The sequence below is a fragment of the Vitis vinifera genome, chromosome 8, assembly GCF_030704535.1.
Source record: "Vitis vinifera cultivar Pinot Noir 40024 chromosome 8, ASM3070453v1".
Classification (NCBI taxonomy): Eukaryota; Viridiplantae; Streptophyta; class Magnoliopsida; order Vitales; family Vitaceae; genus Vitis; species Vitis vinifera.
The window spans coordinates 13,027,001-13,041,648 of record NC_081812.1 but is presented as its reverse complement, the minus strand read 5'-3'; the positions used below and the strand labels follow the sequence as shown (position 1 = coordinate 13,041,648).

General features: G+C 30.7%; 1 protein-coding gene across 1 annotated transcript; it reads right to left on the bottom strand.

Annotated features, from left to right (window-relative positions):
* Positions 1-8,636: 8,636 nt before the first annotated feature.
* LOC104880091 (uncharacterized) lies at positions 8,637-9,206 on the bottom strand. The gene has a single exon (XM_010655419.1). It carries the CDS (start codon positions 9,204-9,206, stop codon positions 8,637-8,639), a length of 570 nt encoding a protein of 189 aa, XP_010653721.1.
* Between the last annotated feature and the right edge of the window lie 5,442 nt (positions 9,207-14,648).

Below are 14,648 nucleotides of genomic sequence, written 5' to 3'. Positions count from 1 at the left end.
CATAGGTTTACATAATGTTTTTTCAAAACTATTTAAAATATTAATATATTAAAAAAAAACTTATTACCATAAATTTTAAAATTTTTAGGAATGTAGAATAAGTTTATATTTTGTTGGACGAGAGTATATATTTTTATATAAAAATTTATTTTTATTTTTTATTTTTAAAAACTATAAATCCAAATGAAACCTAAAATAAAAATTTTAAATTAAAAAACCTCATTTAAAATATAAATAATTAAATTTAATTAATATGGATTTATTTTGTCTTAATAAGTCATTTTTTTACACGTAAGGCCTTAATACCTCTCTCTCTCTCCTGGTCATATAAGGCGGTTTTATTAATTAATAAATTACCTGACTGGTTGGGAAAAGGTTGAGAGGCACAAAAAGTCGCGCAGCCGTCCTTCTGATATGCTCACGTGGCATTGCTGTATTGGGCAGTCTATGTCTCACCTCCAACCATAGTCCGCCTTCCCTTGGACTTCCAGATTTGTGTACGACGTGGACCATTAGTACTTGCTTTATTCATTCTACTTTCACAAGCCGCCATTAAAATACTGCTTAATGTGATTACTTCGTCTCCAATCATCCCATTTGCGATACCTTTCCTAAGGAATTCTCTGAAATTATTAGCATTCAACTTTTGATGATTTAATTTATATCCTTTACCTCAATATCACTTTTTATAACTTTGTAATTATATTAAGTCTTAATAAAACTAAATTTACCACAACATAATATATAAATGAACATTTTGTTAGAATATATAATTATGGTAAATAATTCTTTACTATTTTTTGTATGTGTTAAGTGATAATCCCTTTAATGGTAATACATGTAGAGACTCATAGGGTGACATTTTACCTTCGATCTAGATGTTACGAAATGTATTCCATGATATGAAAAAGAAGTTTGAGAATCTAAAAGTTTTGTATACCTAAGATCTTTTGCCCAATGACTATAACCACAATTTTGACACTTCAATTGATAGACAATGAAAATAAGGAAGTTTTGATTCTCTTTATTTTTAAAATTGAAAGATTACTTTCTAAAAAGTGATTAAGAAACCCTAACCCCTAGAGGGATATTTAAGTGACTTGAGTCTACATGGGTTTGAGTCGTTTAATCTAACCTAAATTGGGTTTTAATTAATTAATTAATTAATTAATTAATCACACAAGATCATTTAATTAATTAATTAGTTCAATACAAAAACCTTGTTCGTTATCCCTTATGCAACTTATATAATTACCAAAATACATTTATATATAAGAATGTATTTAGAACCAATCAAATTCTCATAAATCATGTCATTACGGTATATGAACTCAAAGTGGGAACTACTAGAACTCATGAAAATACTAATTCCCTTATAATCAAATTCTAAAGTTAATTCAATATCATATTATAGAGAATCAACTACACATTATTATCCTATGTAAAAAACAATGAGAAGAAGTTCGGGTTTGTGACTTACAATCTATTATATGCAGATTTTCTACGAATTAGTGTTTGTAATATAATAATATAGTACTATCACTTATCAAGATAATATTTTAAATCCTTGAATTATAAATTTCATTTACTATGTGATCAATTGATATACTTTAACTTCAATGAACATATGTCAAATTTCTATTAAAGGGGCTTGTCAAACTTCCATTGAGCATATGCCAAATTTATACTTTCTTCAAAATAGAAAGTAATATCTAGGTCTAGTATTAAATTTAAGTATAAAGGATTGTTAATGTCACTACAGAAGTTACTTGGCTTGAGTCCATCCTTAATGAGTTTATTATTTGTCTTCCTTCTTCATTGTTTCTTTGTAATAATGTGAGTGTCACTCATTTAGGTGCCAATCCCATTATGCATGTTAGAACCAAGCATGTGGAGATAGACCATCACTTCATTTGGGAATGAGTTATGTGAACTCTCTAATCATTTGGCATGCACCTTTCAAGGAGCAAATCATGACTAAAGCTCTTCCAACTTCTAAATTCACCCACCTTTGATGCAAGCTCACCATCTTATCAATACTTATGAGCTTGAGGGGATGTTAGAGCATATAACCGTTATAAATAATTCTCTACTATTTTTCTGAATGTATTATTTTTTGTATAGAGAGACAATCCCTTTGATGGCGACATCTATTTGTACATGCATATAAAAAGTTTCCTGCTCAACTCAATAATGAACTAAGCCTCTTTGCCAATTTTTCCCTTTTCCTTTCTGGTTTTTTCCTTTTTGCTAATTTTCACAGCTATGTTTGATTCCCATAAAATTTGAAGAAAAATGCATAGGAAAAAAAATATAAAGGAAAAGTAGAAAGAAAGACAAAGTGAAGAAAAATAAAAAAATATATTAAAATTTAATAAATTATTATTTTTTTATTACTTCAAACTCATTTTCTTTATTTTAACTCATCAATATAAAGATTAAATAATTTAAAAATATGTAAATTTTTAATTAGTTTCAAAATATGTAAATTTTTAATTAGTTTCAATTCTATTTAATTTTCTTTGATATTTTTCATAGGACAACCAAATATGAAAAAATCATTTTCCTTTATATTTTTTTTCTTTCCTTAGTATTTTCCAGGAATCAAACATAACCTTAGATCCAATTCATTTATATTTATTTTATTCTTCTTTTTTATTAAATATATTGGTAAAGCACCACAATTTAAATTATCTATTACATTACTTGACATGAATAGAGAAATAAGACCATAAGTAATTACATGCTTTTTTATTATTAAAATTAAATTATATTTATTAAAGGACTCTGCGGTGTTTGGTTGGTCAAAATTCTATAATATAAATGATTATTCTCTCCAATTCTTCATCTACTTAAAGAACAAGAATAAGGTGCTAGAAAAAAAATTTCTACAAATTATAGGTGCTAAAATTTCAGTAATTTTAAATGTTAAATTTATTTTAATTTTGTGATAAGGAAGACAATATGGTCTGAAAAATTATGCATTTAATAAATGTGCTATTGTGCTTCGATTAATTAATAATTGCAAGAGTATCTATACATATCGCATCAAAAATTAAAATTGGCCCATTGATTTTCCCACTATTTATTAAAAATATATCGCATCAATTTTCCCAATTTTAAGAAGACATCATATTAAAAAAATTTATGCTTGCCAACGAGATACCGTGGACCAAACATACTCCAATAAAAATTAATTAAGTACAAAGCAAATTGCAATGTTATATAAATCAAGCTTGTTTAAGGTTTTTATGATTCAATAAAGAATTAATTGTTGCTTTGTGTTTGATAATAGTAATTAAATGAACTTTAATTTTTTTTACTATTTCAATTTAACGTAAAGAAAAAATTGATTTAGACGAAGAAAATGAAATTTAGGGCTATATTTAATTTCTGAAAAATTTGAGAGAAAATATAAAGAAATGAAGATAGAGTGAAAAGTAAAAGGAAATAAAAATTAAAAAAATAATAAAAAATTATTTTTATATGTTATTTTCAATTTATTTAACTTGTTTTTTCTCTTCTATATAAGAATTAAATAATTTATAATAGATAAATTTTTAACTAATTTTAATTATATTTAATTTTCCTTTTTTAATATTTTCATAATGAGAAAATCATTTTCCTTAATATTATTTTTTTTAAATAATTTTTGGAAACTGAACATAGACTGATCTAGATAATGTGCCTTTGGGTGCGATTGAATATTTAAATATAAAAATACAATTAATTTCTTATATTCACATTCCATTTTTTTAATGTCTTGGACACATAGCATCATCACTCATGGAGGAATTCAGAATAAATGCAGAACCATAAACCTCCTTTTTAAAAATGATTTCCCAAGAGATTCCATGTGTCTTCTATATTTTATATTATTCAATGTATTCTGTCAAATTTACACTCAAGACAACTATTGACTACTAAAAAGAAACTAATAAATAATTAATGATCTATTTTTATTTTTATTTTTTTAGTTATATAATTGTCTAATTTTGTATATAATAAATAAATGTTGCAATATATTATTGAATATTTTATATCAAATTATATTATAAGTTATATTAAATAGGAGATGTATGAATTTTTTTTTATATCTATTAAATATTTAAATAAATTTATTATATAAAATACTATGATCTTAAACTATATTATTTTCTTAAAAACTAATTTTTGAATTTTTTTTATATCTATTATTAAAATGATTTTTATAATTTAAAATTTTTAAAAATTATATCCATTTTAATATATAAATTTATTTTTTTTCCAATTTTTTTCCTTTTTCATAATAACTTTTTTGCACTTTTCACCCCTCACCCTGTTTTTTTTTTTTCTCTTCTTCTTCCTTATAGTAGATCTCTCTCTCTCTCTTTCTTCTCATTACCTCGATTTCCTCCGTTCTTTCTTATAGTTCATACTCTCCTTCATTCCCACCTCCGTTGCATCATCTATGTGAAGTTCAGGTCACAACATTGTCATTATCCTCCATGACCACCAGTGTAGCTAGTCTACTCTCCTTTGAAGAAGGAAAAAGAAAAAAAAAATTATCTATTTTAAGGTAGTCAAATGGGGGTGGTGAGCCCAAATGGATTTGGGGTTTGATTCAATTTTACATGATGCATTGCTTAAGGGTTTGGTGATTTGTTCTTAGTGTGTGTATTTTATTTTATTTTTAATTTTCCATGGTTTTTTTTGTTTAGTTAATAGTATAGAAAACACTATAAAAACTTTAGACTATTCTCTAAAAATGCCATTTCGAAAATACGGAGAACAATTTTTAAAAATACGAAAAACAATTGTTAAACATGTACAGAAAGTAGTTTTCAAGAATACTTGTCAAACAATTACAAAAATATTTTGTCTATTTTCAATTCCTTGGCATAAATGAGATATGAGACATTATAATCATTGATAAAAAAAAAATAAGAAAAAGAAATGAAAGATGACTCTCAATGGTTGTATCCCATTTTTGTCTATGGGAAGGAAATGGAACATAAGAAATCAGAATCAAAATTAATAATTTTATTAAAATATTTACTTGTAATGTAGAAAATGGAATGAAGCGTTTACTTGTAATATTGAAAAAGGAATGAGAATAAAAATGATTGTATTTGAAGAGTATAAAATTACCACATTATCCTTAAAAATATTATTAAATGGAATTGAAAATTAATATAATTTATTTTTATAACATTATAATTTTTAAAAATAATTAATTTAAATTATGAAATTATTTTTAAAATTCAAATTATTTTTTGTTTGGGGGTTAATTAGAAGTCACACTGATATTTACCAAATTTTATTTTTTCGCATGATAAAAATTAAAATTTATTTTTTAGAGTAAAATTCTTAATTACAAGGGTCTTTTAAGATCAAATATAATTTGAACCTTTTTAAAAATCCATGATTTGAACGTTCAACAAATATATAATAATTTTTAAATATATAAACATTTTTATTAATTTTCCATAGTCATATATAAAATTATTTAATTTTAACTTTAATGGTAAATATTTATTTTTAGATATTTAAATAATTAATAATTAATAATTGATTCAATATAGATGCAAAAATGGACAAATTATCGTAATTCCTTTTCAAGGAATCACATTCGTCCATCAGAGGAAGCCCATTCCTCCATTTTGGAGAATGGTTTCCTTGAAAATTATGGGATCCATATTCCTTTTTGATCCCCACATTGAAGTAAACACGAAAATGGAACGGAAAGGGAATTCCATATCCCTTTTCTAGAAAGTAAACATGCCATAAAATTTTCTTTTCAAACTATCAAACAATCTATACCATTTATATTGATTTGGATTATTATATATATATATATATATATATATATATATATATATATATATATATATATATATATTATGTCCAGAGAAATGCATTTACTTTAAACTCTTTCCAACTAAGGGTGCAACTTGTCCAAATGTCTGACTCAACCTGAACTTAACCCAATGTTTAGACAGACTTTGACAAATATTTTCATTACTTAGGTTGAGTTTGAGTTAAGTTTTTTTAACTTGAACTCAATTTTGGTTAAGCTTGGGACAAGGTTTAAACAACTCGTACCTAACCCAAACCCCATTTAATACTTTATTCATTTTCCTTTTAAATTATAAAGAAAAAATATCAAATTATAATTATATCATATATATATTTTTTAAAAAGACTTATGAGTTTATTTTTATTTTTTCATATAATTTTAAATTTTTTTAAAAATATATAAGTTTGTTTTTACTTTTTTATTATGATATTTAAATTTTGTGTTATTTATTATTTAAATTTTGGTATAAATATATAAAAAAAAAGTTTTTTAAAAACCATGATGGATGGATTTTGAATCATACAACCTGGTCAACCCGACCAAATCGAGTCTAACCCGATCAATTTGAGTTTAACTTGACCAACCCGAGTTCAACCCAAATTTAGAAAAATGAAATCGAGTTGGGCTTAGGTTAATTACCTCGAGTTAGAGGTAAGGTTGGGTTAAGTTTGAGTCTACTATTTCTTAATTTAGGTTGAGTTAGTCATCAACCAGACTAATCCACCTAAGTTGCAATCTTATTTTTAACTAATTTTACAAAAAAAAAATAAAAATTTAAATGGACAAATTTAGATATTTCCTTATTTTTTTTCTAATACTAATAAACATAACATTTCAAGCATGTTATGCTATTAAAAAGATTAATGAATAATAAAAAAATTGTATAATTAAATTATTTTTAAAATTTATGAATTATAAAAGCTTCATTTTTATTTAATATAAAAAGAATATTTTTTTTAAAAAAACTATGATAATAAGCTTAAAAGAAAGTTCCAGTTTTTTAATTTTTAGAATAAAAAATAATAAATAATTTGAGAACTATTTTTTTTTTAAAAGGTTTTCCTCAAATTTTAATATTTATGAAAGTAAATTTTAGAAGAACAAAAAATAGGAAGATAATTATTTTTTTTCCTCTCATGTCTTTTTATTTTTTTTTACCTCAAATTCTTTTGGTCCTAATAAAGTTTATATAATAAAAATTACTCAAAAGGCTTTTACAATAGTTTTACATTCCATTTTTTTAAATGCAATAAAAACAACTCCCAACAGAGCAACACTCACAAATGCTAGGTGTTATTAATTTAAACTAAAATTTTTATAATTTTTAAATTCTTAATTTTCTAGTAACCAATTTCATTAATTATAATGTCTCTTTAAAATATTTTAAAATAATTATATAGTTATTTACCTAAGTAAAAAAAAAAAACATGTGTGAAAAAAAGTTTGAATCCTATTACAAATTATAACTATAAAATATTAGACCTCAAAAATTATTTCCCATGGCTTTCCCTTGTTTTCTCCCTAACCAAACAAATTTCAAGCTATGACATTCCATCGATCCCCTTGGTCAGATTATAAAAAGACTATATTCAAGTTAGTGACTCACTTGAAATTAGAGTTTTTATCCATTTGGTCTTTTGTTTTTGTTTTTTTTTTTTTAAATATAGGTTTTTCTTAGATAAAATATTTTTTATGAAAAACTAATTATCTAATTATTAAATATATTTATAATTTTTTTACAAGAAATATCTTACCATATGTTTTTTTGTTAAAAAGAATATATTATAATAAAAAAATATAAATAAGTTATTTTGAAAATTGGGCAAAGAAGAAAATGAACCTCCATTATTGTTGAAGGAAATTGCAAAATCTTAAAGTCCCCATTATATCCAAACAAAGGCTCTTACTATTTTGTTTAAAATTTCTTTCTATATTTTTTTCCTAAATTATAAAGAAAAATTCCATATATGAAACAAAATGTATAATTGTGTGGACCCCGCATTTCGGCTTGCTCAATGCGTTTCCCACTCGATTGGCGAGCTCGATTTTTATTTGAAAAAAATTGATTTTTATTGATTATTTGAAAATGACTTGGAGTCGCCACTTATTTTTGTTTTATTTTTATAGGGTAAACAAAATAAGAAAGAAAAACCCTAAGTGTGACTCCTTATTTTGGAAAAGGTGGTCTGTGAAAAACCAGATCGGGTTCGGGGGTCAGGTTACTTATCGGGAAGGTACGGTAAAAACCGTAGCACCCCTTTAAGTCCCTAAAATCGGGTCTCTACTAATAGACTGAAGCTGACGTGACAATCAATGAGGAAATCAGCGGATACTCAAATCAAACTTGCACATATGAAAATAAGAGTATGCATAGAGAATAATCAAAATGAGAATGAGTGCGTACCTGGACCTCCAGTGACAAATGCGCTATCATGAAACAGGATCAGTGAACAATGAACATATATAATTAAGCGCATATCAAGGAATAGAGTAAACCAATCATGCATGACAAATAAATCAATCGATTAGTCAATCAATCATAAAGTCAAGTATGTGGGGCCCCCACCAAAGCCCGATTTATTTTTGCATGAATTAATTTCATAAGTTCCATTAATTGGAATTACAAAATTAAACTCTTGCTTATTTTAAAACATTTTAAAATCATGAAAAATTCGAAAGTGGCTCGCCGAAAAGAAAATGGCGGCCAAATTTTATTGAAAATGAGACTCTTGGGCGATCCTAACAATTCTAAGGATGAAAGATGATAAAATTGGGATTATTAGAAAAAAAAACAGAATTAGAGAAGGATATTTACAAAAATGGGATTTGAGAAAACGTTTTCAAAATCAAATAAGAAGAAATCCAAGAATTCACATGGCCTAAAGGCACCAAGTTTCTCTTGAAGCTTTGCAACCCGAGCTCGGAATGATTTGGAACGGCGAATGGAGGGATCGAGCTCTAAACATGTCGAGTATGATTTTCCAGCATCATCAAACTGGTCCATAGCCAAGAAAACATCTCTCAGATAAATAAAAGCCTTAGGATATCGAGGAATTAATGTCAGAGCTTCATTAGCATCTTCCAGAGCACCAACATGATTACCCATTGCCATCCTTGCAGAAAACCCGACTTTATATATGACATGGCTACCTCCGGATGGTTTAAGATCCATAGCCTGAGAAAGCAAAAGCCCAGTCTCCGAGAAATTATTTTTTTCCAACTCACTCTCAGCTCTCTTCCCCAACGTCAAAGCAGCCAAACTCCCTTGAGCATCGCCGGCGATGGAGCTCATCATAACTTCTGCAGCATGAGCAAACTCCTCAAAACCAAGTATTCTTGTTGCATGGATGCCTCTGTGTTGTTCCATCTGGCCAGCACAGGAGGATTAAGAATTGATGCAGAAGCATGATGCATCATGTCAAAATCACTAAGGGATGACCAAAGGTGGTGGGCATAAAATGTATGAGACATGGGTATCAGCTACAATTGTGGGTGTAAGATGAGTTGAGATGGGTCTGAAACCATGGGTTTATGGATATGATGCATATGTGGTGTAGAGAGAGAGAGAAGGTGAGGTGGCGGGAAAAATATGAAGGTGTAGGGATATGGGTATGAGAGAGATGACCAGATTTGCATGTTCTCATGAGCGTGGGTGGATGAATCTGAGGAGTTTTGAACAGCCATGCATGGGCGGAAAGGGTATACTCAACGTGAAGGCATTGATTATGTTGATACTTTTTCACCAGTGGCAAAACTAGTGACTGTTAAATTGCTTTTGGCTATCGCTGCTGTTAAAGGTTGGCATTTGTCACAATTGGATGTGAACAATGCTTTCCTTCATGGAGACTTGAATGAGGAAGTGTATATGAAGTTACCTCCTGGTTATAATAGAAAGGGGGAGTCTTTGCCTTCGAATGCTGTTTGTTTGCTTCATAAATCCTTATATGGTCTCAAACAAGCCTCAAGACAGTGGTTTTCTAAGTTTTCTACTGCCATTATGGGCTTGGGATTCAGTCAATCTCCTTCCGATCATTCTCTTTTCATCAAAAATGTTGATGGCTTGTTCATTGCTCTTCTTGTTTATGTTGATGATGTGATTATAGCTAGTAATAATCATGGGGCCATTGCTGATTTGAAATCTGAGTTGAATAAACTCTTCAAACTGAAGGATTTGGGTGATGTCAAGTATTTCCTTGGTCTTGAAATTGCTAAATCCTCTACTGGAATCTGTGTTTCTCAGCGAAAATATGTTCTTGATTTGCTTTCTGATTTCGGGTATTTAGGTTGCAAAGCTGCTAGTACACCTATGGAAGCTAATGTCAAGTTATCCATGGATGAGGGGGTTGATCTTCCTGATGTTAGCTTGTATCGTAGGCTACTTGGGAAGCTGTTATATTTGACATTAACACGACCTGACATTTCTTATGCTGTAGGTCGACTTAGTCAGTTCATTTCTCGTCCTAAATTGCCCCATTTACATGCTGCTCAAAGAATCCTTCGTTACCTTAAAGGTAATCCTGGCATGGGTTTGTTCTTTCCTAGTAATTCAGAGCTTCGTTTGATGGCTTATACTGATTCAGATTGGGCTCGTTGTCCCGATTCGAGAAGATCTGTTACTGGTTTTTGTGTTTTCTTGGGGAATTCTTTGGTGTCATGGAAATCCAAGAAACAACACATTGTTTCTCGCTCTTCTGCTGAAGCTGAGTATCGTGCTATGGCCAATACTTCTTGTGAGATTACTTGGCTTCTTGCTCTTCTCAAGGACTTTGGTATAGATCATTCTGCTCCTGCTCTTCTTTTTTGTGACAATCAGTCTGCTTTACATATGGCTGAAAATCCCGTGTTTCATGAACGCACAAAACACATTGAGATTGATTGTCATCTTGTTCGAGACAAGGTTCAAAGTGGGGTTCTCAAGCCTATGTTTGTTTCTACAGAACACCAGTTAGCAGATGTTTTGACAAAAGCCCTTCATCCTTCTTCTTTTAAGCTTCTTATTGGCAAGATGGGTCTAAAGAACATCTTTAGTCCATCTTGAGGGGGAGTATTAGGATTGATTGTATTAGTTGTTTTTTACTAGAAGGGTAGTTTTGTCATTATTGCAAGCTGAGCTATTTTTGAGTTGTTTTGTTCAGTTTGTTTCGATTTCTCTTGTTCAGTTTTGTTGAGCCATTTTACTCTGTTATATAACAGAGCAACATTGTATTTTCAGATAGAGGAATGAAGAGAATTCTTTTTATCTTTTCTCTCAATTCTTTCTTCAGATTTCTTTTTCTAACAAAAGACACAAATCTGGTTCGCTATACTTCTATGGCGGCTCGCTAGTCTCAGCATATTATGGCTAATAGCAGGTCTGACAACCCATGAGAGACCTTGTTGCCTCAGAACCACTCCCTGCAGTCCGCTTGAAAATTTGTTGAAGTGCAAGAGGTACCATTCCAGGCTCCCTTGGACACTCAAAAACAGTATGGGTCTTGCCAGATCCACTAGGACCCAATGCAGCCAGCATCCCGTTTTTGCCATTGATGAAATCCTCCACCAAAGGCTTCACCATCCTTTCATAGACTTCTTCCTGAGAAGAATCGGTAGAGAACACATGAGAAAAGCCTTCATAGACCTCAGACTTGATCCGCTTCAGATTCTTCAAATGGGAAGGCGGCGAGGCGGCAACAGCCACCATAGGGTTTCGGGAGTGACAGGTAGTGATGGAGATGGCAGGGGCGAAGATGGGGTGATTCTGAAAAGGGAACCATTGGACTTTTTCAGTGGGCGTCGCCGGAGACGAAACTCGCGACTGTCGCTCCTTTGAGCTTCCTTAGTGCCGCGAAGGGTATCAGTCAGACCCGAGATCCTCCTGCAGCAGTGAACAAGGCGTCCAAACACTTGTATCCTTCTCAAATATTCATTCGGAAAGGTCAAGGTCAGCTAGACTGGAGCAGTTCGATGAAGACAGCAGCAAGATTGCACTCACAGCAAGGTGCAATGGCGTCTCTCTTTTCTTCTCCCAAAAGCCCTCTCCCGTTACTCCTGTTTGGTGTCTTTTCTTCCAGAAAACTTGTCCTTCAAGCTCTCTCTATCTCTCTCCGGTCACTCCCTCCTCTCTCTGCCAGAAAAACAGCAGCCAAAAGTATCACTTTCTCCTCTTAGCTTCTCCTAGCTCTCAAACTTATACTCCCTAAAGCTCCTGGACCTTCCCCTGCTTCTCGCCTCCCGGAAATCCTCTCCAGACCCCCAAAATATCTTCAACGGCCGAGCACCCCCAGAGAGCTCCTCCAGCTCCCCTCTCCACTACCCTCTCTGTCTCTTAGCTTCCCTCTCTCACCTAAAAAAAATCTCTAACGGCCTGCTCAGAGAGCTCCTCTAGCTGCCAGACGACACCCCTCTACATAACAGAATATGCTCCCCATATATTCCTCTTCTAAAACCTTCCTCCACATGTCAAATTTCTATTGGTTCCTCAAATGCTCAACTGATTCCCTAGCATCCATCCTTGAGCTGACACGTGGCCACCTAAGATGGTGACACCTGGCCAAATAATCTAGAGAAAATTCAAAGAGAAAATGTCTCAAAAATGGGGGTCAACAAATTGTTAAAGATATTTTTTTGGAAAAAGATCTTGTGGTAGGATATTTACTTTATAATAATAGGAAATCCAATTATAAGAATATTTTTTATTAGAAACCATCAATAACTTTTTAACGGACTCAAAATTAGATCAATTCAACACTTTTATAATTCCATCATTTTTAATATATATAACAATTCCTATTTTTACGGGCATTCTTGATTTTTCTATTTTATTGTTACTATGTCTAAAAAGTACTAAAGTGACATTTTTTTATAAATTTGCACTGTTTTTTTTTTATTGAACATTTAAGACCTAAAATAGTTAAAGGTAGTGTTTATTTTTTTTAATTTGTTGTTAAGTGTAATTTGCTTTCAAACTTTAGATATTTATTTTTATTTTTTCTTTTTCTTGTTATTTATTTTAAAAAAAAATTGATTGGGTAAAAAATATCCAAATATTTTATTTTTTTAATTAATGCTAAAAAAAAAGTTGAAATAACCAAAATATAATTTCAACCTTGACCCTTATCTTATTAATGCTTATTATTAAATGAAAATAAAATAATAAAATACAAACAACTTAAGAGTAAGTTTGACACTTATTTTAAAAAGTGTTTTTAACCTTTTTAATATTGAATAATAAAAATTTCTTAATGGACTTAAGTTACTTAATCCCAATGAGAAACCCTACAAATATCCTCATAGAGATTTGGATTTCCATAACTTTTTCTAAAGAGTCATCAAGGTTCGAGTTGTCATTGAGCAGAAACTTTAGATTTATGAGACTTTTGCGATTTCTTTTTTCATCTTTATTGCATGGATTTTATTTAGAAACATTTGAATTTGATGTATGGTTTTTGTTAATACTTTTTGAATCCTTTTAAAGTTTAAAAATGCTATTTTTTTCATTATGTATAGGATTTAGAAAAGTTTAGAATAGTTATATATGTTCTTAACCTCATTCTATTTTGTGAAATCAAAATATCTGAGATTTTCCCATTAAATATTAAAAATGTTAGAATTTTTTTTTAAAATCATTATTAAATGGACTCTTAATATTTTAATACTATTAAGGTGTATTTATTTTGAGCTCATGACCCGGAGTCGTTCCTATCCTTCATATCCCTGAGATGTTTCATTTTCATCATTTTAGCCACCTGTGAGTGGCCTTGACCCGACACCACGAGTCGAAAAGCATCATGATCGGCTATCCATTTAGAGCCCTGAGCTCACGACCCAAAGTCATTTTTCTCATTTATGACCCATAGTCATTCTTAGCATTCATAGCTCTGAGCTCACGACCCAGAGTCGTTCTTCTCATTTATGACCCAAAGTCGTTCTTAGTATTCAGAGCCTTGAACTCACGACACAGAGTCGTTCTTCTCATTTATGACCCAAAGTCATTCTTAGCATTTAGAGCCCTAAGCTCACGACCTAGAGTCGTTCTTCTTATTTATGGTCTAGAGTCATTCTTAGCATTTAGAGCCCTGAGCTTATGACCCATAACCATTTTCACCATTTGGCGTTCAGAGCCATCTTTTCTAGTTTTAGGATTTCAGAGCCATTCCTTTCATTAGTTTTAGGCATTCAAAGTCACTCATCTCTTTTAGTTTCAGGCATTCAGAGCCACTATCTCTCCATAGTTTGGCTTTCAGAGCCATCGTCATATGTCTTCAATTTAGCGTTCAGAGCCATGTCTTCGGTTTTAGGCGTTCAGAGCCATGTCTTCAATTTGGCATTCAGAGCCTTGTGCATACTCATTCAGGCATTTAGAGTCATCATCTTTCTTCATTTTGGCGCTCAAAGTAATTTTTCCTTAGCCTTATCATTCAGAGTCATAGCTCCGACATTCATATTCACTGGCATTGCACATATTGCCTTTACGATTTTACATTTGTCCTCATTTTCCTCACCTCGTTACCTCATGCTTATCGCATGTTCATCATGCTTTTCTAGAGCTTCCCATCCTCCATAGCACATGACATAGTTCTTTGAGCTCATAACTTGTATCTTGATTGTATTGTTAGACACCCTACGCCTTGTGTCCTCGTATGACGCACGTATGGTTTTTCCCATTGTGCTCGTTCCTATGCTTTTTGGTGGTTTGACTGTTACTCGACTTCGATATCAATTTTTGATTCACTTTTGGAGACTTTTGAGGGATAGTCTAGATTCATAGTGTAACTTTAGAGGCACCTTAGGAGTTTCCATTCATGCCATTTCATTTTTGTAGGGTTTTAGA

Excerpts from the sequence above, each read along its gene's own strand:
- LOC104880091 (XM_010655419.1), bottom strand. The coding sequence starts at position 9,206 with ATGGAACAACACAGAGGCATCCATGCAACAAGAATACTTGGTTTTGAG.